Raw genomic sequence first — 22,355 nt, 5'->3', positions numbered from 1 at the left:
ATAACTTGAGTTCTCACCAGAGATTTTGGCAAAATGGCAGAAACTCTAAACAGTGGACTAGTGAATATTCATTGATTTAGGACGCAGATTCCGAATCCATCCTGACAGGTGACCTCATCCTCCGAACCTCCTCATTAGTCGTCCCCGCTCCTCTTCCTACTCAGCAGTATGATGTAATGATCAGGTATAAGCTTCATGTTATGAACTCTGCAAGCTTTTCAAATTAAATCAAACCCAAATCCGCCAACCTTTCACCTGCTGTGTGATTCTGGCCAGACTTTACAGTGCTTGAAGCTAAGCTGCTCTGTGAGGCTTCATTGTGTGACTAGTCCAGGACGTAAAGAGCACAGGGAGCCTGCTGTTAATATCATCCTGATCCTTGGCTAATTTGACAGATGAAGAATTACGTTAATGTTAAGCCCTCGTGCCTCAAAGCTTTGACTCTAAATGCAGATGTAAATTAAATGTCTCCAGCAGGCAAACACCTCTATTATATATTTAAATATTTATGATATTTCACACCTGCTTGCAGGTCTCATGAGAGACTTATATACTTGAGCTGATTCCAGACTTTTACAAAAATTTGCCACTAACTGGAGCTGATTCTCAGCCCAACAGGGCTCAGGTCTGCAGCCTTAGAAACCTGGCGAGGTCAGGGTCAGAGCCGGCTCACAGTTGCTTCTCTGGTGCCAGAATACAGTTTAGTGCGCTGACACACAGCTGCAAACGGCCCCACTTGGCCGCCTACCTGGGAAGCGATTTACCTTTGCTTTGCTTCTTCTGCTGCCCCGTTTAATGGCTCCACCATCTGTGCGGTGTTTGTGGGACGCGTTAGGTTTGTTCTCATTACTCTGAAAAAAGATTACTTTGGCTTTATTTTCTGTTTGTTCAGTGCATCTCCTTCGCTTTCTCAGTAGGTAGCAGTTAACACAACAGGTTGTAAGTAATATTCCTGCAGGGCTTTTTCCTCTGTAATTGCATTAGATGAAAGCGTTGGCTGACATAACAGAGAACAAAGACTCATCATTTGTTATGCTACAGGACAGTTAGAGTGTAGCCCACCACATGTTCACTTTTGGCTCCGGACCTGTGCTCTCTCCTACCCAGCTGTCTTTGGCTCGAGATGTCTTAAGACTTTAAGTCGGGATGTCTTGAAGATGATACTGATACTGGGGTAGGCTCGAGAACCAGAGGGTTTAAGGAGCGCACCATGTGCTCGCAATGTGGCTTATTGTTTCTGTGACGAATGTCGTCTCCCTTTCAGCCTATCATGGAATATTTTGTCTAATGTGAATAAATGAATAAGGAATAATAATCTTAGTTTTAGATATTTTTTATATAAATTGTGACAAAGGCAGGTTGTCTGCTTTTGCGTCCCAGACTATATCAGGACCAGAAGACTTTCTCTGAAGTGAATCTGCCCCAAAATCTGCTTTAACAAGGACAAACTGTTATGCGTCCTGAAGGATTGGACTTTACATAACCCAAAACATCAAGACCTCTCCGCCTCGCCACTCGGGACGATGGGGAGTGTAAATATTTAGATCCTACACAGGAAGCGGGGAGGCCCCCCTCGCGACAGCCGAGTGTCCGTGGCCAGCGGAGGACTGCTGGGATTGGACGGGATGGGAGGATCCGCGAGGAATTCAGGAGGGCATATGGTTTCAATACCGCATCGCTCACTCCAGAGACAGGGAGGAGGACAGGATGGATGGGGAGAGCATCCGTCTTGTGGAGTGCTCATGGGGAGAAACAAAATGTGGACGTTGTCCCCCCCAAGTTTCTGTTGGTGCAGCGATACAGTGCATCGGTTCAGGCCACCACAGAGCCATCTAAAAGGAGCATTTCACCTATAATTCACCCTGACACTTTTTCCCCCTGAAAAAATATGGGATCTAAGGCCGGAAGGCAGCGATGTGTTTGTTTTTAATTGCTCTCGTGTGTACTAACTTCCACATAGTGGCTTTAGAAAAAAAAAGCCTGAGTTAGGCTACTTTGCTCTGTGTGTTTTCTAAAAATAGTTTCCCACCTCTGCACAGATTATTGCAAACTCCTGACCTGTGTGGTCGACCACTGCAGCGGTTTTATCGCATCTTTTGTATCAGTTTGGTACCGTTTTGTCCTCATTTTAAGTATAACCAACATCTTCTGAGTTATTTTTGTCCTTATTCATTTAGATTTTATACATTTGGCTGCTTTGCTTCGTTATAAATCACTAAAATGCCATGCTCATTCTGCTGAGGATTTAAAAACCTTTTAACTATGAAACTCTATTTTCCCTACTGTGCTCCCAGAGAGGCCGTGGGCCTTCTTATTTCCTCATTTTCACAATTTTTTCTGAGCTGGATTTAAAACAACGTGATATTAAATGTCTTCCAGATGACAAAATGGAACAAATTCAGCCAAATAAATGTCTGCGGCATTAGTTTTGAAATAATGTATCTGTGTAATAATCTTTGGTTTCGCAGAGCAGGCAGGTTAATGTCTTGTTTTCTTATTTATTGAGCATTTTAATTCCCTTTTTTTTTCTTCTTAAATTTGAACTTTTGCGTCGGCTGGATAAATAGTTTTGTCAGCATGATGCTTCCGCCCCCTCTGGGTGTGCCTGATGTGTGCACGGTGGAAAATGCTGCTGTGTACCTTGCCAAAAGAACAATACAACACCTTTAAAGGTAATTTGGGGTTTGTGGGCGAAGAAGGCCAGGGAGGTAATGGGAGTCGGGTTGGGCTTTGGCTGTGGGGGAAGTTAACAACCATCCGGGGAAGGAGTATCACGTCCCGGCAGCACAGGCGGCCTGTAATTAGGCCGAGCCAGTCATTAGCTGCACAGCTAAAAGACTGACCACGCTAACAGTATCGCTCAAGGAATTATAATAACACGGCGCTCGGCCAGCAGTGTTTTTTCATCTGCCTCGCCTCTCCTCCCTCCACCTCCTCGTTCTCCTCGCTCCCTCCCCACCCGGCCTCCTTTTGTTTACCGTTGGAGTAATTAGACGTGGCGGAGCTCCCTCACAGGGTTTAATAACCTCTGTGATGAAAGACAGGAAGAAAGATAAACTTCAGTAGTAGTGGTCGGTGGGAGGGAAGAGAGAGCAGGAACGTCGGGGACAGCAGTGACATTCTCCTTTCATGTCGCTGTTCACGGCCTCTCTCCTTTCAGGAAGGAATGAGGCCGTCGGGACTCTCTCCTTCCTTCTTCTGGGCTAGTGACCCAAACGCTATCTTCAACATTGGGCCTACACAACCCACGTTTTCTGTCACCACCACCTGCATGGCACCTCATGTTATCGATACTATAAAAGCTGCAATCTTTTCTCGCTGTTGATTTGAGAAATTGCCGGAAAAACTATAGAATTACAGTGAGATTATATGCCTGCCGGGGTTGAAATGATGTTTTAATGTCAAATGTCACACACACACACACACACACACACACACACACACACACACACACACACACACACACACACACACACACACACACACACACACACACACACACACACACACTTCCTGGACAAAACACCCTGACTATAAAGTCTGAATTGGCACCATTTAATTCTTGTATTTTTGGAACAACATGTGATAAATATAACTTATAGGTTTTTCCTCCCAGCGTAGGTGCCGGTGAAAGTGTTTCGGGGGCTTAATGAATGGCAGCTAGTGTATTGAGGGGTTAATATCAGCGCAGCACAGTATATTGAAGGTCTCAGTGTTAAGGAGCTCCAGTGCTTGTGCTCAGTGAGGACCAGTGTTTCCCCTGCTATTGAATAGACAGGGTGGGGAACCGCCAGTCGCCGCCCCACCTCAACGAATTCAATATGAATTGGCTTTAGTGGAGCGTTTTTAGTGTCACATGGTCAAATGGATGCTTGTCTACTCACAGAGCAAACATTTCCAGGTTAAACACGGTTAGGTAAGCAGCTGTAATATGGGAGCAGAGCTCAGTGCTGCTGCTGGCTCCGTACACATTACCATGTCAGTAAAGGAAATCCTGCTTCCACTTCATATTCAAATATTTGGTCGTAACAGCAGTGCAAGAAGCAGGTGAAACGAAAATGTGTGGTTTTGGTTGTTTGGGTGCTGCTGATGCTTAAAGGAACTTGATATTTTAGGAAATATGCTCATTGGCCTTGTTATCGGCCGTTAGATAGTTTAAGCTCCAAAACACAGTGTTTTTTGATTAAATATCAGATCAAAGATATTGATTAGAGAGCTTTATTGGTGGTACCTTTGCTGGTATGCTTATCTGTGCTGCCTACAGATACAAGAGTTGTATCGGATCAGCATATTTCCCAAAATATCAAAGCAATCCTTTAATTAATAAGTATCATAAAACCATCTGGAACACCTTCAAATACACTCAAGTGTATGAAGCACAGCTTTTTAAATTAATATAGTGGTATACAAAGTAGTATAATGAGTACAATGTGCAGAGTGAGTTTTTCTTATTCTCCGACCCGCCCCTGCTCTGTGTCGAGGAAAGGAAAAAGAAATGAATGGAAGTCTCAAGGGAGCTGGAGCTCAGCGGTAGCTGTGTGGCATTAAATTTTTACAGGCAGGAAGGAGAGATGTGGTTTATGGGCACCACAAATCTGGGCCTTTACACTCAATGAAAGCCCACAGTAAATATCAGCTTTATTCCCCTTAAAGAGCCCCATAGACTGTAAATGCAGATTGCTTTGAAGGCCAAGAGGTGCGAAGGAAATTTAGTTATGTGTGTGTGTGTGTGTGTGTGTGTGTGTGTGTGTGTGTGTGTGTGTGTGTCGTGGGCGAGAGAGAGAGAGAAAGAGAGGATATGGGGAACATGTTGATAAATACTTGACCTTGTGCTGTACAGCATACGGCTGATAGGAGTTTAAGAAGATCAATTACAGGAATGACATCATCTAATAAAGCACACTAACGGTTTCTGTACACTGGAGAAGGTGTTGGACCCTGGTGTGATCCGATTGCACACGGTGTTCAACCAATTACATTTAATTATTCTAACAAATAGCAGAAGCATCCTGTTTACTTAAATGGTTTGGAAAATGACACTTCTATAGTACTTTTTCTCTCTGTCTCAGCACGCAAGTCTCATTTATGCCAGACAAGGAGCGTGTGTGCAGACTGGGGTCGAAAGAAAAAAAATCAAATGAGGTGATCGGATCTCGCCTCCCTCCCTGCGACCGTAGAAACCCCACGAGGAGCTAAATGAATGGCTACTGGTGTAGAAGTCTGACTAATGTGGAGGCAGCGTCACTCACCCTCCACCCAGAGCTGTGATTTGACCCGAAGCTGAATGTCACGCACCATAAACTAGACCCGGGTGAAGGAGCAGGTGTGTGTGTGTGTGTGTGTGTGTGTGTGTGTGTGTGTGTGTGTGTAATACAGGTGTGCACAGTTTGAACCTTTGCGTATGTCAGTGTTTGGAAGCAGTGGTATAGTATAACACAGTTATAAGCAGGGACACGTTGACAGCATGGCAAAGAAATAACGAGCCAAAAGTTATAAAACCCTCAAAATCCATATTCCAAAATTACAATCCAAGACTCACAACTCTCTACACATCAACTCTGTGAAAGCCTGCTCCTCCTATAATACTGTATTTTTAAAAATTCTTCTTTCTATAAACATCACCTCGGGTTCATATGAGGTCAGCCAAGTCACTTAGCCAATCAGCTTAGTTCTTTCAATCCTCTTTCCTCGGACGTTTCCTGTGTATAAACACTGTACACACTCGTGCCTTACAATCCATGAACACGGAAAAAGGTGTATTTTTTTTATTATAATAAGTATAGGAAGTATCCGTACAATCCTGCGGCAGCCTGTTTCCTTATTTGTGAATACGAATGCTGTGTGCTGTTGACGAATCTGGCAGATCAGCGAGTCCACGGGGAGGCATGGACGAACGCATGTGACCTGGTATCCATGTGTATCATCTGCACAAACATGCATGCCTCAATGCAGAGCAAAACACACACACACACACACACACACACACCCACACACACACACACACACACACACACACACACACACACACACACACACACACACACACACACACACACACACACACACACACACACATAAAGTCTGTATTTCCACATTAGCAGACACAGACCTGCCCTTCCTATTGGAAAGGAAGGGGCCGTAAACTGGGGAAACACCTGACTGTATTTGATGGTTACGGATGACCGTATGACCTCACCCCACAGCCGTCTGTCGTGACCAGCCTCACCTTTCATGTCATGTCTCTTACTAAAATAACCCGTCTACTGAGATGACATATTCATGTTCTGCTGCAATAATAACAAACTATTGTTTTTAGAACACCTGCACATTTGAGGGCAGACGGCCGAAACTAAATCCCAAACTCAGGCAGCGTTCTTCTTCCCCATCTCGTTCCTCTTTTCCAAGTAACAAATCCAATGCCTTCCCTCCCTCCCTCCCTCCCTCCCTCCCTCCCTCCCTCCCGCCATCTGTCTGTCTAAATTCTTATTTGAGACGAGTCCAGCTAAAACACACCGTCACAAGTCTGGGCAGTGCGGTCAGTGCGGTCAGTGCGTCTGTTCAAAATGAAATTTGATTTGATGATGAAATCTTAATGCAACTAGCGCTGGTGAAATTGAAATGACAACTCTTCGTTTTTATATAAAAAAAAAAAGTGGCTGAGTGGGTTTGGCTGTTAAACAGATAAACATCAGGTCATGTGTGAGTGTGTGTATTTGTGTATGTACAGTCAGTGCCAGTGGTAATGAATGATAAATGTAGAGATGTACCCAATGGACCCAACATCAATGAACCTTACATAATTGTGTGTGTGTGTGTGTGTGTGTGTGTGTGTGTGTGTGTGTGTGTGTGTGTGTGTGTGTCAGACTTCAGCTGACTAAACAAGGCTGCTGTTGGTGACTTATTGAGATGAGTGGCTGTGACGGAGTGACAAATCCCCGTCTGCAGTCTGACTCACTCGCACTTTTTCTCTGACACACACACACACACACACACACACACACACACACACACACACACACACACACACACACACACACACACACACACACAGTCTCACGCACACACAAATGCTGCAGTTAATTACATTTATTTAGGCAAACAGATCCTCTCCATTTATTGCCTGCGAGCAGCAAATAGCCATGTCTGCATGGCCTGACAGGATAAGTGGCAACACCAAATAAGCTGACGATGCAATGAGCAAATCTGAAAAAAATAGCAAAATGACAATTTTGAATGTGAAAGCCAGTTGCAGTCAGATAACCTCAAAACTGCAATATTTCTTTTTTTTCTTGCAATGTGTAAAGTTATTGTCTTCTAAATATATTCAGCACTTACTCTACGAGGCGAAACGGGGAATAAGAAACCAGTGTAACCCTAATGACAAGTGGCATCCAAAAACAACAAAAATAGTCAACCACTAAAAGCTTTTCAGCCAAAACAGTTGGTTGACATTTTTATAATTAACTTTGCAATGTGAGAATGTGCCGACCGACAACAATTAAAATCACTCGCAGGCTTAAGGCCCCCACGAAGACAAGCCTAGTTTGCTGGGTGGATTTTAAGGGACCGCGTGGGTCATCTGGATGAAGCTATTTAGAGAATATAGAATGCTCTAACCAGTGCCATGGCTTCCATTCTTCCCTTTCATTGTCTTTCTGGGGGAGGTTCGTAAAGAAAAAAAAATAATCACAACAATAAAATCAATGAGGCGAGACAGAGAGAGAGAGACAGAGAGCGGAGGACGTCAGTGGAAAGTCAGTGTCACCGCCTTGGCTTCGGCGTGGCGACCGATGCCAGCAATGACCTCCTCGACTGAAAACCAAACCTATACCTGGGACCGTCTGCAGACGGCTGCAGAGTGGAACACAGATAATTAGGAGCAAACTGCAGGCCGGGGGAGTCCATAAACACGGTTGTCACTGTGTCACCACTTGCGCATGTGCCAGGCAATATTTGAATGCTGATGAATTCAATTAGGCCCGCGTTCAAACGCATTAAAACGGCAGATGAATGTGAAGCACGTACAGCGCGGCGACCGCTGTAATGAGCGTTTGCGCCTGTGCTGTGGTCGACGCCCTCACATGTGTCTCCACCCAGTGCATTACACGAGGCGTATTATGTTGTTCTTCTGCTCTCAGATTCTGAATGTCATGAGTCACTTTCATGAGGCTTAATTGGGAATAATTTACCCAGGGAAAGGTCTTAGCTGAGCGCGTTTTACCCACGGCCGCCGTCATCATGTTGGGCAGAAGAGGTGAACAACGTAATACGGATGTTGGGGATTCACAAGGGATCATGTTGGGCAAAACTCCATGACGTATGTGTGTGTAAGATGAAATGTGCTGACGATGTCTGTCGTTGTGTTGCAGATTACAACAGCAGTGATCAGAAGACGGCATGCAGGAGACACGAGCTCTACGTCAGCTTCAGAGAGCTGGGCTGGCAGGTAGCCAATGTTTTCTTATTCTTATTTTAAGTTATCATACACACGTGTGGTGATCAGGTAAGGCAGTGGTGATGCTCATTGTTTACTGACTGCTAGGTTGATCATCTTTAAGCTTCAGAACTGAGTTATCTTTTGCTAGAAATACAATTAGTGTCAATATTTCTTTTTTTAATCAAATTCATTGGTGATCAAAAGAGAAAAAGTCAATTAAAGTAGCTTGATGGTTGTAGATTGTGTGTGTGTGTGTGTGTGTGTGTGTGTGTGTGTGTGTGTGTGTGTGTGTGTGTGTGTGTGTGTGTGTAAGGAGACAAACTGAGGAAGAAATAGCAGAGTTGCTTACATCCTTCCAAACAAGCTGTGAGCTGTTAACACAGCACTGACATCTAGAGGGAGACGGCCAGCACTCTCTCTCTCTCTCTCTCTCTCTCTCTGTCATACACACAAACACACAAACACACACATGCACAAACACACATGCAGGAATGGAGCTGGACAGAAAGAGAAGAGAAAGACAGAGATTATTAACACAGACAGGAAGGTAGACTAGATAAAAACACAAAAACAAGTTAGCGAGAGGTAAAACATGCAGAGAATGTGTCAGAGCGAACCAGTGAGACGCAGAGAGGAAGGAAGGAAGGAAGGAGGGGAGAAGTATTGCTTCCGTGAACGATTCCACAGACCGAGGAGGGTTTGAGTCGGGATGTCCTCAAAGAAGAGACGAACACTGAGTTTACCAATAGGAGTCAGGTGACTGGAACAGGGCTTCTTATTCGGTTGCTTGCGATGCAAAGATAAGAACGTGTTGTGGAATTATAATACCAGACCTGACCTTTCTAGCGTTTACAAACATAACTCTCCAGCAGACGAGGATTTAGTATTGGAGGATGTTTTATTGCCTCACATGTATTGATTTCATCTGCTCTGACTGTGCTGCTTTTAACATTTACTCTGGTGTTTGTCTCAGGACTGGATCATTGCTCCTGAAGGCTACGCAGCCAACTACTGTGATGGAGAGTGCTCCTTCCCCCTGAATGCCCACATGAACGCCACCAACCACGCCATTGTGCAGACGCTGGTAAGGACAACCCACAACAGTGTATGCTAAACACTTTGTTTTAAGTGTTAGGTCACCCTGACAGACGGATTGGTGGTCAAGGGTCACTGGGACCTCACAAAGCACATTTTTCATGGAATATTTCATGGCATACTATACTATGACTTACTGTATGAAATACATCTGCTTTATTATGATATTTTGAATGATATAACATAATATTTTGTGACTCTTTATGACATGCTTTATTATGACTTTTTATGACTATGACCTACTGGACTAAGACATTTGGCATCCGACCTTTTATGATGTGCCATATCATGACTTTTTATGAAATACTATTATATGACATTTTTATGACATACTATACTATGATTTTCTTTATGACATGTTATACTATGACATCTTTGTGACATTTTATGACATACTATATTATGACTTATTTTTTTATCAAACTATACTTTGACTTTTTTATGACATACTATATTATTACTTTTTTATGACATACTATACTATGATTTTTTTTATCATACTATATTATGACATACAAAATTATGACTTTTTAATCATACTATACTATGACTTTTTTATCATGCTGTACTATGAATTTTTATGATATGCTATACTAAGACTTTTTTTAATCATACCATACTATATTTTTTATGACATACTATACTATGATTTTTGTTATCATACTATACTATTACTTTTTTTTTTTTTTACCAAACTATCCTATTCATTTTTATGACATAGTATATTAGGACTTTTTTTAATCATACTATCCTATGACTATTTTAAGACAAACTATACTATGACTTTTTTATGACATGCTATGATTTTTTTTCATGACATACTATACTTTGATTTTTTTTGATCATACTATACTATGACTTTATTATGACATACTATACTTTCACTTCTTTGTGACATTTTATGACATACTATATTATGACATTGATTTATGACATATCCATGGCACACAATTCAATGACATCTGTTATATTTATGACATACTACTAGTATAGTATACTTGTACAATCATATTTTATGTTTTGCATGAGATACTTTATGATCACATCTTTGATTATTTTTTCTGACATACTTTACTACAACATTTTTATACACCTGGGTAATATTAATCTCTTATTTTATTTTATAACAAGTTACATTTTCTGCCGAATGCAGATTGCTTAAAGGATGTCTTTGATTTCCAGGTGCACCTGATGAACCCAGAGAACGTACCAAAGCCTTGCTGTGCCCCCACCAAGCTCCACGCCATCTCAGTGCTCTACTTTGATGACAACTCCAACGTCATATTGAAGAAATACAAGAACATGGTGGTGCGGGCCTGCGGCTGCCACTGACACCGGCAGCGAGGGCTAATAATGCCTGATTACAAGTTGAGTTGGCAAACTGCTGCAACTGCACCATTGACTTCTGGGTGACGTTGACCTCAACCAGACACCAGCTTCCCGTCCAAATCCTCCGCCTGCAAGGAAAGCCCATCCTGAAAAGATCATTTGCATGTTCTATTCAAATAATCTTGGGACAGTTAAAAACATCAATTTAATAACATGAAACATTTCATCAAACTAAGAGGGGACCATTATGGGTGTCGTCTACAGTGTTGAGCCACCAAGCTGTCAATCACCTTCTCAATTAGCTGTGGAGTGGAGTCTTCACTTCATGGGTCTGCAACTGAGTGAATGTCTGTGTGTGTGTGTAAGTGTGTGTGGAGGGGAGGGTTCAGATTATGTATATTATGTGTTTATGGAAATGTGTGTATGAACGCCGAAGAGGCTACTGCACCTTCTCCCTCACTGAGGGGGAGAGGGCCAAACTGAACTGTTGTGGGACCAGTCCGAGTGCTGCTTTCTTTTCCTTCTCCTCTCTGACAAATTAACATGGTGGAACAGGTCTCAGGCATGACCCTGGGGAGTGGACTCAAAGTATTGTAACATCAGTGAAAACCAATAGGAATCAGTGACATCACCTGGTCAAATGACAGTATATAAACTGTTTGAGTGAGATGGGGAAAATACAAACTCAGTTTCCTTTTCAGTGCAAATGTTAACTCAAACAATCTAATACTAAATGACTGATATATTGGAGTCAGTAGATTCATATTTCCTTCCTCTTTCCTAATATATTTTCTTCTTAAGCCATATTTGCCCTCCTAAAATATAACATGGACTAAACCAAAGTGACCGCAGGCTATTTTAGTCGTGCACTGCCCCAAATATCCCCTCCGTGTCAATATTTGCCGGGCTCACGCTGAGCGTCGATTCACCAGGCTGGTTCAACATGATGCATGTTGTGGCTAAACTGATGTTTTTCTCCGAAGAACCGAAGAATACAGCCTTATCCCTCAGACATACCACAAATGGCCATTTACATGTTGCTGCACTCGCAAAGTTAACAAACGCTTCCACCCCTGACAACCCATCAAGAGATTGTGGAAAAACATTTAGAGTCAAAAACAGCCGGCAGAGCGGTGTCTGTTCCAGCTTGCTGAAATTAGCCCTTTGCTTTTTCAACCCCGAGGGTAAAATTGTGTTGATTTGTGTCCAGTGGCAACATCCTTCCAATTGAACAAGTTACTGTGAGCTTTGAATGACATGGAGTTTTTTTTAAGAGAACATATTTTAATGAAAAACTGATACCAACAAGAATCAAAATACCTTACGTGCCTAACCAATCATAAATTACAAAATATACCTCTGGTAAGCTGCTGTTTACATTTGTGATCATGTTTAGTCTGTTTTTTGTAAATACTTGTACATTCTCAGCTTATTTATTGCACCTTTTATTAAAAAGAAACACATACCTTATAAACAGAGAGAGAGAAAGAGAGCGATGCAAGGACAAAATGAAAATACAAACTTATTTTTGAAAAATCTTTTATTATGAAATCTCATGTTACGACTTGCCATTATTCACTTTTTTTGTACAAAATCCATGGGTAGTGCACAACCCATGACTCACAAGGAAAAAAAATACTTCTGTCACTGGAGTTCCTTAGACCATGTGCTATCCATAAAAACCTTTACTGACAAAAAAGCCTACTGTGTCTCTGACTGTTTGTGTACCTGGGTTAGACTATAAAAAAGGTGCCCTGCATTGTGCAGCATATACTCTTTGCATAACCTGGGTCAAAGAGCATTTGCAGTGTAATGGGTATGGCATAACAGGTGGCTGAAGTCAGTTACAAAAGTTTGCTGAAAAGAAACTGCAAATGCTATTAGAACCAGGTCTGTGACAGACCTTCTTGGCCACCAATTAAGCCTCTTTGTGGGTTACATTTGTGTGTTCATGGTTACGACACAGTTTACAGCAGGCTTAAGATTTCAGTTTAAACAATTAATCTCATCAGTGGTTATAGTCAGAGTGGGACATTTAAACTAGCCATGGTTTCATCATCATCATGGTTTACTTTGGTTGAAATTAATAAATGCTTATTTTTACAGAACATTTTACTGATTTCTTAGTCTTAGAAACGTGCAGCTGGTGTAGCTTTAGCTCACAACCAGATCACCCCTACGATCACGTAGAGTTAAACTATACTCATCTATTCAGTCAACAGTTTTGAGTGCCAGAAGATGCTGGCTTCACAGCATGGTTTTCCACAGCCAGAAATTTGAGAGCAGGAAAGTGAATTATATAGACTAAAGATACAGCTGGTTCCCTCACCAAGATAAGAATATATCACAGTCATGACCAGAAAAGTGATATGATGCTAGCCAGCACACCTCACCCTGAGCTGCAGCCAATGTTTGTTTCAGCACGATTACAAAAACGTCCAACCACAGAAAAACGGTTGAACAAGTTCTGATGAAACCTTTTATTTCCTGATGACCAGAGCCACCACAATGGCCTGGGAATGCTGCGAGTTCAGTGCTACAACCAAAGGAGCTCAGTTTGTCATGCAAAATATCCTAAACTTACACAGCATGTTTTACCCTCAATACCAAGTGACCCAATGGTCTTCTCTTGCTCCACTTACTGGTTCCCAAACTCTCTGAACATGGACCTGGCCTGAGAAATGTACCATAAAAATCCTTCAGAACAGTTTTACTACATTTGAGGATTTCATCCTCAAAGGGCCAGTTTAAAAGAAAGTAGTAGCAGTAGTAACTGTAAAGATGTTTCGTGATGGAGATTTGGGGCAAAATGGTCCAGGCCAGAGACCCTGAAGACTAGGAGTAGAGAGGGAGGGCTGATTGAGATCACAGGAGTCAGAAATGGGTAAGATACACAAGAGCTTAATTTATAAAGCATGCTGCATTCATCTCATTGTTCTTTCCAAAACCATTAAGATAAATTAAGCCATGTGCCATTATCAGACCTGTGATAACAAGGTTGCCTCCATCACAGCTTCTAGTCTGCAGGGCGTTTCCCTGAGAGTTAAGTCAGATAGGCCATCTCTGGTATGGATAGAAAGTACCTCAACTTAACACTCAACTTCACATTTGGGTGACAAACGATTGACTCAGTACCGTAACATTAATGGCTTGTGATTTAACAACAGATCTCATGTATAAAATTGAATATTTAAAAAATGTCAAGTGGCTGCAGAAGTGCATCAGAAACAATCGATTTTTTTAAACCGGCAGAAACTGGGACATCGGTCCTTCAGTGCTACCAGTTGGTTGAAAGACATTTGACCTCTGTGAGGAATTCTGGTTCTAACTGACTGAGCAGTGCTTGCAAAGTGGTTGTCTGACACATTACTTCCATTTGCAGACCCAACCAATATGCAAGAATTCTCCATATGAGGAGAATTACGGTTGGGTGACCGCAATGAGAAATACATTCACATCCAATCAAACACTCTCCTGAATTATTCTGTTCTTGAACTCGTGAGAAAGAACAGACTACATAATGTCATTGGCTGACTCCTTTTTTGAAGAGAGTGGAGTGAAAGATAGAGAGAGGTTTGTCAACTGTAGGAGAGAGACAGCGAGAGAGATAGACAGAGACAGAGAGAGAGAGGCGTCCTACTGGCCAGATATACAGTGTGGACGAGCAGAGTGGTGGAGAAGTAGGTGCTGACGTGATGGTTTCTACAGCTCGTCTCTTGCCTGCCTCATCACAAAGCTGTGTAGGCTCTCCAAGTCCCGCCCGCCGTGATGCTCGTCACCCTGCTCCCCCGCCCTGAAGAGGATCAAGGTGGGGTAACCCCGAACCTGAATAAAGAGGGCAGAACAACAACAGCGGCTCATTCAGTGTGCTTTGTCATCTTTCAAAACCATGTAATTGTTATGCTGCAGGTAGTGTGAAAATATCTAACAGTCACAGTTTCCAAATTATGTCTGAATGAAGTTGAAAGAAACTTGGCTTCAGAAAACTCCTAATAACTTAATCAGCTCTTCTTCTCTACCAAACTTAATGATTTTAAGATGTGTTGCTGACTAATCGACAGATCCATAAATACAAGTTAAAATCACAGTGGAAAAACCTGCCCGACTTTGAGATGTGAAGTTTTAAATGAGAAAATATTGGATATAAAAAAAAAAATAAAAAAAACAGAACAGCTACATTATATTAGTGAATTATCTGAAGTCTTCAGAAACATAACTGAACTGTTGAACTCTGGCGCCGTAATTTTGCAAGCAGTACAACTTACATTTTATACAGTGATAAGTTGGATTAATGATCAAAGCTGATCGTTTGTGTGCCAACATTTCTTCACTGATGACCGTGTTGAATCTGCTTTAGAAATAAGGGATGTGTAGCATCCAATTAAAGTATGTGGCAGTTACATTGTTTTATGGCTCCGTGATAAACCCGTCATCTTCGCTTTATTACATCCTGTATAACTCTTAATCTCCAGGAAATTAAGAAGCTGACAAAAGGGTACATGAGAAGAGATACAGAGTGCTGCATGTTCCATCTAGATGATGTCTTCAGAGTATTTATTGTGGGAGACTTACGGAGTACTTGTTGCAGAGCGTGCGCTCAATAGTGCAGTCCACTTTGGCGATCTTGACATCGGTGAGGCCGGAAAACTCCTTCGTGGAAAGATCCTCCCATGTTGGAGCGAGGTTCTTACAGTGGCCACACCTACGGTTGACAGCAGGATAACACAGGAATGACATCACTTAAAGTGACAGACATATTTATATAACTGGTGGATAATAAAGCGATGATCTCACCATGGAGCGTAGAATTTGATGAAGGTGAGGCCCTTGGCCACGGTCTCATCAAAGTTGGTCTCTGTGAGGTCCAACACACTGGACTGCAGAGAGAAAAGAAAATCAGATATAGAGCTGTGCTGAATTGTGATGATCCTTATGATTAATGACTGGCTTGAAAAAGGTACTATAATTACTATAGTACTATATAATATTTTAATGACTATACTATGAGCATTTTGTATAACATTTGTCATGACATTACATTAGATTTTCTGATCTTTTTTCCCCCCAATGGCATACCACTATACAACTTTTTTATGAAGTACAGTCACAAAAAATACTGACATTTTTAATGATAGTTTTATATTTTAGGGCATACTTGTGATTCTTGTACTACATACTTGTGATTTTCTATGACATACTAGGACATTTTCATGGCATACTATACAAAGACTTAAATAGAATATACTATGATTTTGTATAAGATTTCTCATGATAAACTATATTTGACTTATACTACGACCTTTTAATTACATTTTTTCATATAATGAAAAAAAAACTATGATTTTTGTGACATTTTCATGGCATACAATACTTTGACTTTTTTTTAAAGACACTACTATGACATATTTTAGGAATTTACTATGACTTTTATGACACTCCTGCAGTGTGCTTATCCTCTGGTTTTCTCAAGAATTGCTCATACGAATAACTTCACACTTGCAACTGCACTTTCACAGGTCCTCAGCAACACTCGAACCATGACAGTGTCATCAAACACCCAAATCTACCAGCAACCTATGGTCACTGCTGAAATACACACTGGCTCATGGGAAGAAACACCAACATTATATTCTAACTCACTAAACCAGACCTAACGTACAGAAAGCCCCTAAAGCACATACGAAATCTACAACTCAACTTTACTACTGACTCTACTGTAGTGCATTTCAGGATTTGCCTAGAAACAGATTATCTATGATACATTATTATTCAGTTAACTATCCAGCATTATATTAGGATTGAAATCTACACTTTGAACCAATGCTGTGATGAACACATCCTTCACTCTTCATTTGAAGACAAAATTTAAATACTGGACGTTTGCCGTGTGGTATTAACAGTTTTACTCATAGTTATTAGTTTTACTTCCAAATAAAAGTTGTAAGTATCTCTGCCATTACTGCCAATAACTCAAGATATCTTTAGGTAAAGATGGCAACATACTTTCTGGACGTCCTAATGAAACCTCCGTGATTGTACTGTACTACAAAGTCCTTTCACAGCATGCAAAGCAAATTGCCAATAAAGGTCAGAAGATATGGACTGTTAGCCTTGAGTAGCTTGGTTGGATACCAGCATTCAGTACATATATTTTCTAAGTATGGTCAGGTGTCTAAAGCCTTTTAAATGCCAGGCAGAATCATTTCAACATATTAGAGCAACTGAAGAATTATTTTTGAAACATGTTTTGATCATTTCTGAATGTGTGAAAGCCTGCATGAACTTGTGTATGGTTTTGATGTTCACACCTACCTTCACTTCCTCTTTGGCTGGCTCGTCAGTGGGGATCTCGTTTGCTTTTTGTTCCTCACTTGGTTCCTGTTCTTGTTCCTGAGCAACAGCAGCCTTCAGTTGGTTGTCCACAAAGTCTTTGAAGGAGTCCAGGTCTCGTTTTCCTTTGTACTGATCGGTCTACAGAAAGGCAAAAACACTCAAATGAATACCATACTTACTCTTTTCAATCATTGTTAAACTCAGATCTTCAATGGCGCCAGTGTAATCATATGATGGCAGTTGGCATTGATATGGCAGTATTTGTAATATTCATGTGTAACCATCCCACTATGATGTAATGTCATGGAGGTTGTTACGGTTTGCAGTAAATCTTAGAAGGTGTTGAAGAGAAAGAACATGACAAGCGCGGTGGCAGCAGGTCAGATACAGGCATGTGTTGAATAGCTGTACATGCAACATTTGGAATGGAAAGTCTGTCGCAGTCTCCCGTACCTTCTGTCCATTGTTGAAGAAGATCAGTGTGGGATATCCCCGTACGCCGTTCTCAGAGCACGCCTCATAGTGCTGTGTGCAGTCCACCTAGATCATAAATACATTAACATGTGTTATTACACTCAAATAAAACACCAATGCAAATCTAATTAAGGTGTGTGTTTAATAACAGGATATGCAAACAGGCAGCTTCTCACGCATCCTGTTCTACTAAAGTTCAAGATGCATTTATTGTTTTAGTACGGGGTTGTGCAACAAAATTCTGCTTCTAGTCCTATATTTGCAACATAAGAAAATACAAAAAAAAAAAAAAATAATAATTATATTATTTGGTGGAGGATGCATTTAGGAGTCTCAGCACCTGAGGAAAGAAGCAGCTCTGAAGTCTGGTGGAACGGCAGCTGTTCTACATCTCTTGCCAGACGGCAGCAGGGTGAAGAGGCTGTGGCTGGGTGGGTTTTATCTTTTAATATCCTTTGGGCTCTCTGCAGGCACCTCTTGTCACCAATATCACTAATGCTCAGTCGATGGGAACCAATGATGTTCTGGGTGATTTTAATCACCCGCTGTAGATCCCTCCATTGTTGATCTGTGCATATCCATGACAGTTTGTAACGTTTCCAAATAAAGTTGCTTTCTTTTGCTCCCCTTTGAAAAGTTAACAAGGAGTTGGCCTGAATTTTTGGAATCTTCTGCACAGCCTCATTCTTTCTTTTACGATGTAGATTAGTGTATTTTTGTCATGAATGTAAAGCATTATTGCCATGGTAACCAGGTGATTGCATCTGTGGTGTAAAGGAGCTTCACGTAACAATGATGAGAGTAAATTGAGCACAACAGGAACAGTATAAAAAGGACAAAAGAAGGCAGCTCATATTGCAAGTTGGGTAAAAAAAAAAAACCCACAAGGGAAAATTTCTTTTTGCGTAAACAAAGAAGGCCATTATTGTAAAATGTGATACTTTTGTGCTAGCCCCAATCATACCCATGTCACAGTATGTGGTGTTTTATTATTTAATATTTGATATCTTGTTAATTATGAGTGGCTGGACATGAACCTGTGAGAAGGTATACAACCTGAAGAACCCACCTTCCCTATCTTGATGTCATCAGAGTGCTCAAAGGTGGTGGCCAGCTGCTCCCAGGTTGGTGCCATGGCTTTGCAGTGACCGCACCATGGGGCAAAGAACTTGACAAAATGGGCACCTGAAGCAAGAAGACAGCAATTAAGAAAAGGAAACCGCAGATAAGCAGCAAGACAATAAAACCCAAATAGAAAGAAAATAACAAAATAAAACAATAAGTAAGTATAAAGTTAAATTCTGTGCTGTAGACCAATTTCCACATGGACATTACACACAAGTGCACAATTGTGGACTAATGTGAGGCAAGTTTATGTGTTCCCATTGATCTGATGGAGAAAAAGTTGATTCCACAACAAACTCAACTCAACCTGCGTTAAATGAAAATATACACCTCTATACAGAGGTTACACATAACCAATTACACAACGTTTATTGGTGTTCTGTTGCCAGCATGTGAAGGTGGAACCTATAAACACTGTTTCAGAACTGCCTATGTCATCGCCTGCCTTTTTTCGTCTCCAAACAAGAAATAATTTATTTTTCTTCAAAACATTCGACTTCAGCAGAGCTTAAAAGCCACAATTTCCAACGAGACAATTATTGTGAGCACTGTTTATTTTTGCAGTCGTTGTCTGAAAACCCAGAAACGTGAGGTGACAGGAGACAAGTGTTATACAGTCGGGTCGAGTTGACGGACGTTGTGGATTGTGGCTCAGGTGCCCGTGTTGAAATGTCAGTTATGTCAATCAAGGCAATGAGGTGTTTTCATTCTCTAAGGAGGGATCCAGAAACACTGCTGCGTCTGGTTGGAAATTGACAGTGTGTTTAAAATGTGAGGGTTGTAGGCAGGATGCAGCTGCACACATACACAAGATGAAGTTAAATATTCTTTGCTTAGGTTAAGTGTTAGAGAACTTCCATGAAGTATTAAACAGCATACGTTCTACTAGAGCTTTACCTTTGGCTATGTGGGTCTTAAAGTTGAGAGCAGTGAGCTCATACATTCCCTGTTTGGCCTCTGGGGCTTTAGGAGGCTCCTGCTCACTCTCTGGTTCCTGGAGGACACACAACATCTATGAACACCACTGTTCTTCTGCAAGGTTCACTCGTTTATAAACGTGAAGCGTTATAAACCATGAAGGTGACTCACCGAAGGGTCCTCCTGGAGTGTCTTCAGCATCCAGGTCTCCAGAGACTGTAGATCTCTGGGTCCCTGGTACTTCACTGACTCCTGGTCTGGCCGAAACAACTTTAGCCTATATGTAACAGAAAACAAAATTGAATGTAGCATGGCAGACTTATGATCCACACCCACAAGCTTCACAAGAAAGTTTACTAAAACTCAATGACCCAAGCATCCACTTAGAGTCACTAGTCTCTAAGTCTCATCATTACAAGCTCCGTTTGGTTATGAAACATCTGTCAATGATTATCCAGAGACTGCTGTGTTTACAGGTACAACATGCAGTCAGCAACATCCAAGATTTAAGTGGATGTCATTAAGATACTGGCAGAATATTCAACTGAATGCAGGCCAATGTATCACCTGTCTGTCAATCAGTGATGAACCATTTTAAGCCTACATGTAACAGCCAATGCATTCTTTTTTACAAGATTTTTTAGTTAGTTGAAAAAAATGCTGATACAATGCATGCCAACGGATTACTATGAAAGGATGAATTGGTGCAACAAGTACTTACGTGGGGTAGCCCCTAACCCCGTGGATATTGGAACAGAACTTGGTGTCCGGGACGCAGTCTACTTTGACCACATACACTAGGGGCTCGTCCATGTTGTTGTATTTGTCTGCCAGTTCATTCCATGTCGGCTGTAACCTCTGGCAATGGCCGCACCTATACACAACAGTGGTAAAAAAAAAAAAAAAAAAAGTCAGTATAAAACATACATTTTTCTCAAAGCTTTAACATATTTTTGGTCCGGTCCTAAACATATTTTGCACACAACCTATCCGAACTGACCAGCCTGTGATGAAGATGACATGAAGTCTTGAAGACAAGAGTGGTGTGTCTGAGGGAGTGCTTTTTTTTTAACCTACTACAGTCCTACGTCCTCTCCTCTGAATGATCAAAAAGAATAATAAAGGAGACAGGCCTCTTATTTTTCTGTTCAGACTTGTAATTATTTCTAGAACTAAATAGATCGATATTTCAGGGTTGACTGAAGAGTATCAGTCATCCAGGTGATGGTGATCTTTGAAAGCTTTATTGTAGGCAAATGGACTTGCTTCAGGGTTTTGAAATGTTTGCCTCTCATCCAAGATTCTTCTGAAGAACAACCAGAGAAGGTTGGTAATTATGCTTTGTTGCAGTGATTAACTATTTATCACTATTTCCGGGAGATAACATCACCCGTGGGAGTTAATGGGACTTCTAATCCTACCGCATCTTTTGGACCGCTGACAGATAGCGTCACTCAATCAGTGCGTGCCACGTAAGCACAGCTCCCCCAAACTACAACTATGAGCCGCAACTGACTGTGTCTGCACTCATGCAAATAAGCAAAGTGTCGCGAACCGTTGTAATTGTTAAAAAAAAAACCCCTTTAAATGTTCGTTGTTACGCTTGTAACTTAGTTTAAACGGTTGGTGAGCATTTACAGCACCGAGGCCCATGTGAAAAGTGATCCGGTCCAGAGAAGTGGCCAACTCTTTGGCTATGCTAGTTAGCAGCTAAGCTAACCACACCGGTTGTCCAGAAAAACGGGGCCAGGTAGCACACTAGCCCCTAGCTTGTTGGCTAACTTGCCGGTTAGCTCTAATCCCACTGTCTTTAAGCATTCCGCCCTGTTATCGATGTAAAGGGGGTGTCCATGTATTCAACATTGTCAGGGGTGAGAACAACTTGTGAACCAGCTAACTGTGCACTTACCATGGGGCGTAAAACATGACAAAGTGGGGTGCAGTGGGCACCGCCTCGTTGAACATCTCCACCGTGTACGTGTGCTTGGCATGCTCATCTTCTTCTGCATCGGCGTCGCAAAGCACGCTGGCAAACAGTAACGACAAATAAATAAAACACAACATGAAGGGAGTGCAATTCAGTGCTGAGGCCATGGTGAATCTCTCTCGGTGGGTGCACAGTGTCCCTGCTGGAGTGAAAAAAGACCGACTGCCAACGCACGCCCCTCCGCCAGCCTCCGTTTAAAGGAATGTGGACTGTGGATGGGACGCATGCATATGGTGACTCCTGTTACTGCAGCCGAGCCGGCTAACGGGATCTTGTGTAGATCTGTGAAAGCCAGAAGCCGCTTTGCATCTCTATCCAGCCTGACAGGTTCAAACAATTTGCCTTTTCTTTGGACAAGTATTCAAATATATTTGGCAACTTAAGTGGAGGTGAGGTAATGTTTGAATATTTTGTATTATTATTATGTATCATGCATGCATTTGTGTCAACTCGTCATGATATTTATTTAATAGGCCTATTTGTCCAGCATCCCATATATGAATGGGACCTCCATACTAGGTGACTCGCACCAAAACAATCTAGCATGATAACTAGCACTACAGGTAAGCAGTAAGGTAACATATTATTTTTGATTTGAGGGGGTAACTGTCTGATTGAGTTAATCAAGTTAAATCCTATCATCAGTATGAGCATCCT

The 22,355-nt window shown here is 41.6% G+C and overlaps 2 protein-coding genes across 2 annotated transcripts in view; one reads left to right on the top strand and one right to left on the bottom strand.

Annotated features, from left to right (window-relative positions):
- Positions 1-12,155, top strand: part of bmp6 (bone morphogenetic protein 6) — a 38,990-nt gene extending 26,835 nt beyond the window's left edge. The window contains exons 5-7 of the mRNA XM_084033456.1: positions 8,370-8,446; positions 9,411-9,521; positions 10,715-12,155. Of these exons, the coding sequence (XP_083889582.1) occupies positions 8,370-8,446; positions 9,411-9,521; positions 10,715-10,864 (338 nt within the window). The 3' untranslated portion in view covers positions 10,865-12,155. The remainder of the gene's footprint in view (positions 1-8,369; positions 8,447-9,410; positions 9,522-10,714) is intronic.
- Positions 12,156-12,383: 228 nt separating this feature from the next.
- txndc5 (thioredoxin domain containing 5) lies at positions 12,384-21,870 on the bottom strand. The gene is made up of 10 exons (XM_084033457.1): positions 21,621-21,870; positions 20,433-20,585; positions 19,883-19,988; positions 19,691-19,787; positions 18,738-18,853; positions 17,648-17,734; positions 17,174-17,332; positions 15,656-15,738; positions 15,434-15,563; positions 12,384-14,686 (listed from the first exon to the last, which is right to left on the bottom strand). The coding sequence occupies exons 1-10, from the start codon at positions 21,803-21,805 to the stop codon at positions 14,564-14,566; spliced, it is 1,239 nt and encodes a 412-aa protein (XP_083889583.1). The 5' UTR covers positions 21,806-21,870; the 3' UTR covers positions 12,384-14,563.
- Positions 21,871-22,355: the final 485 nt, after the last annotated feature.

This window comes from Eutrigla gurnardus (genome assembly GCF_963514095.1).
Source record: "Eutrigla gurnardus genome assembly, chromosome: 18".
NCBI classification, from domain to species: Eukaryota; Metazoa; Chordata; class Actinopteri; order Perciformes; family Triglidae; genus Eutrigla; species Eutrigla gurnardus.
The sequence above is the reverse complement of the archived record's forward strand: the minus strand, read 5'-3'. Positions and strand labels throughout refer to the sequence as shown.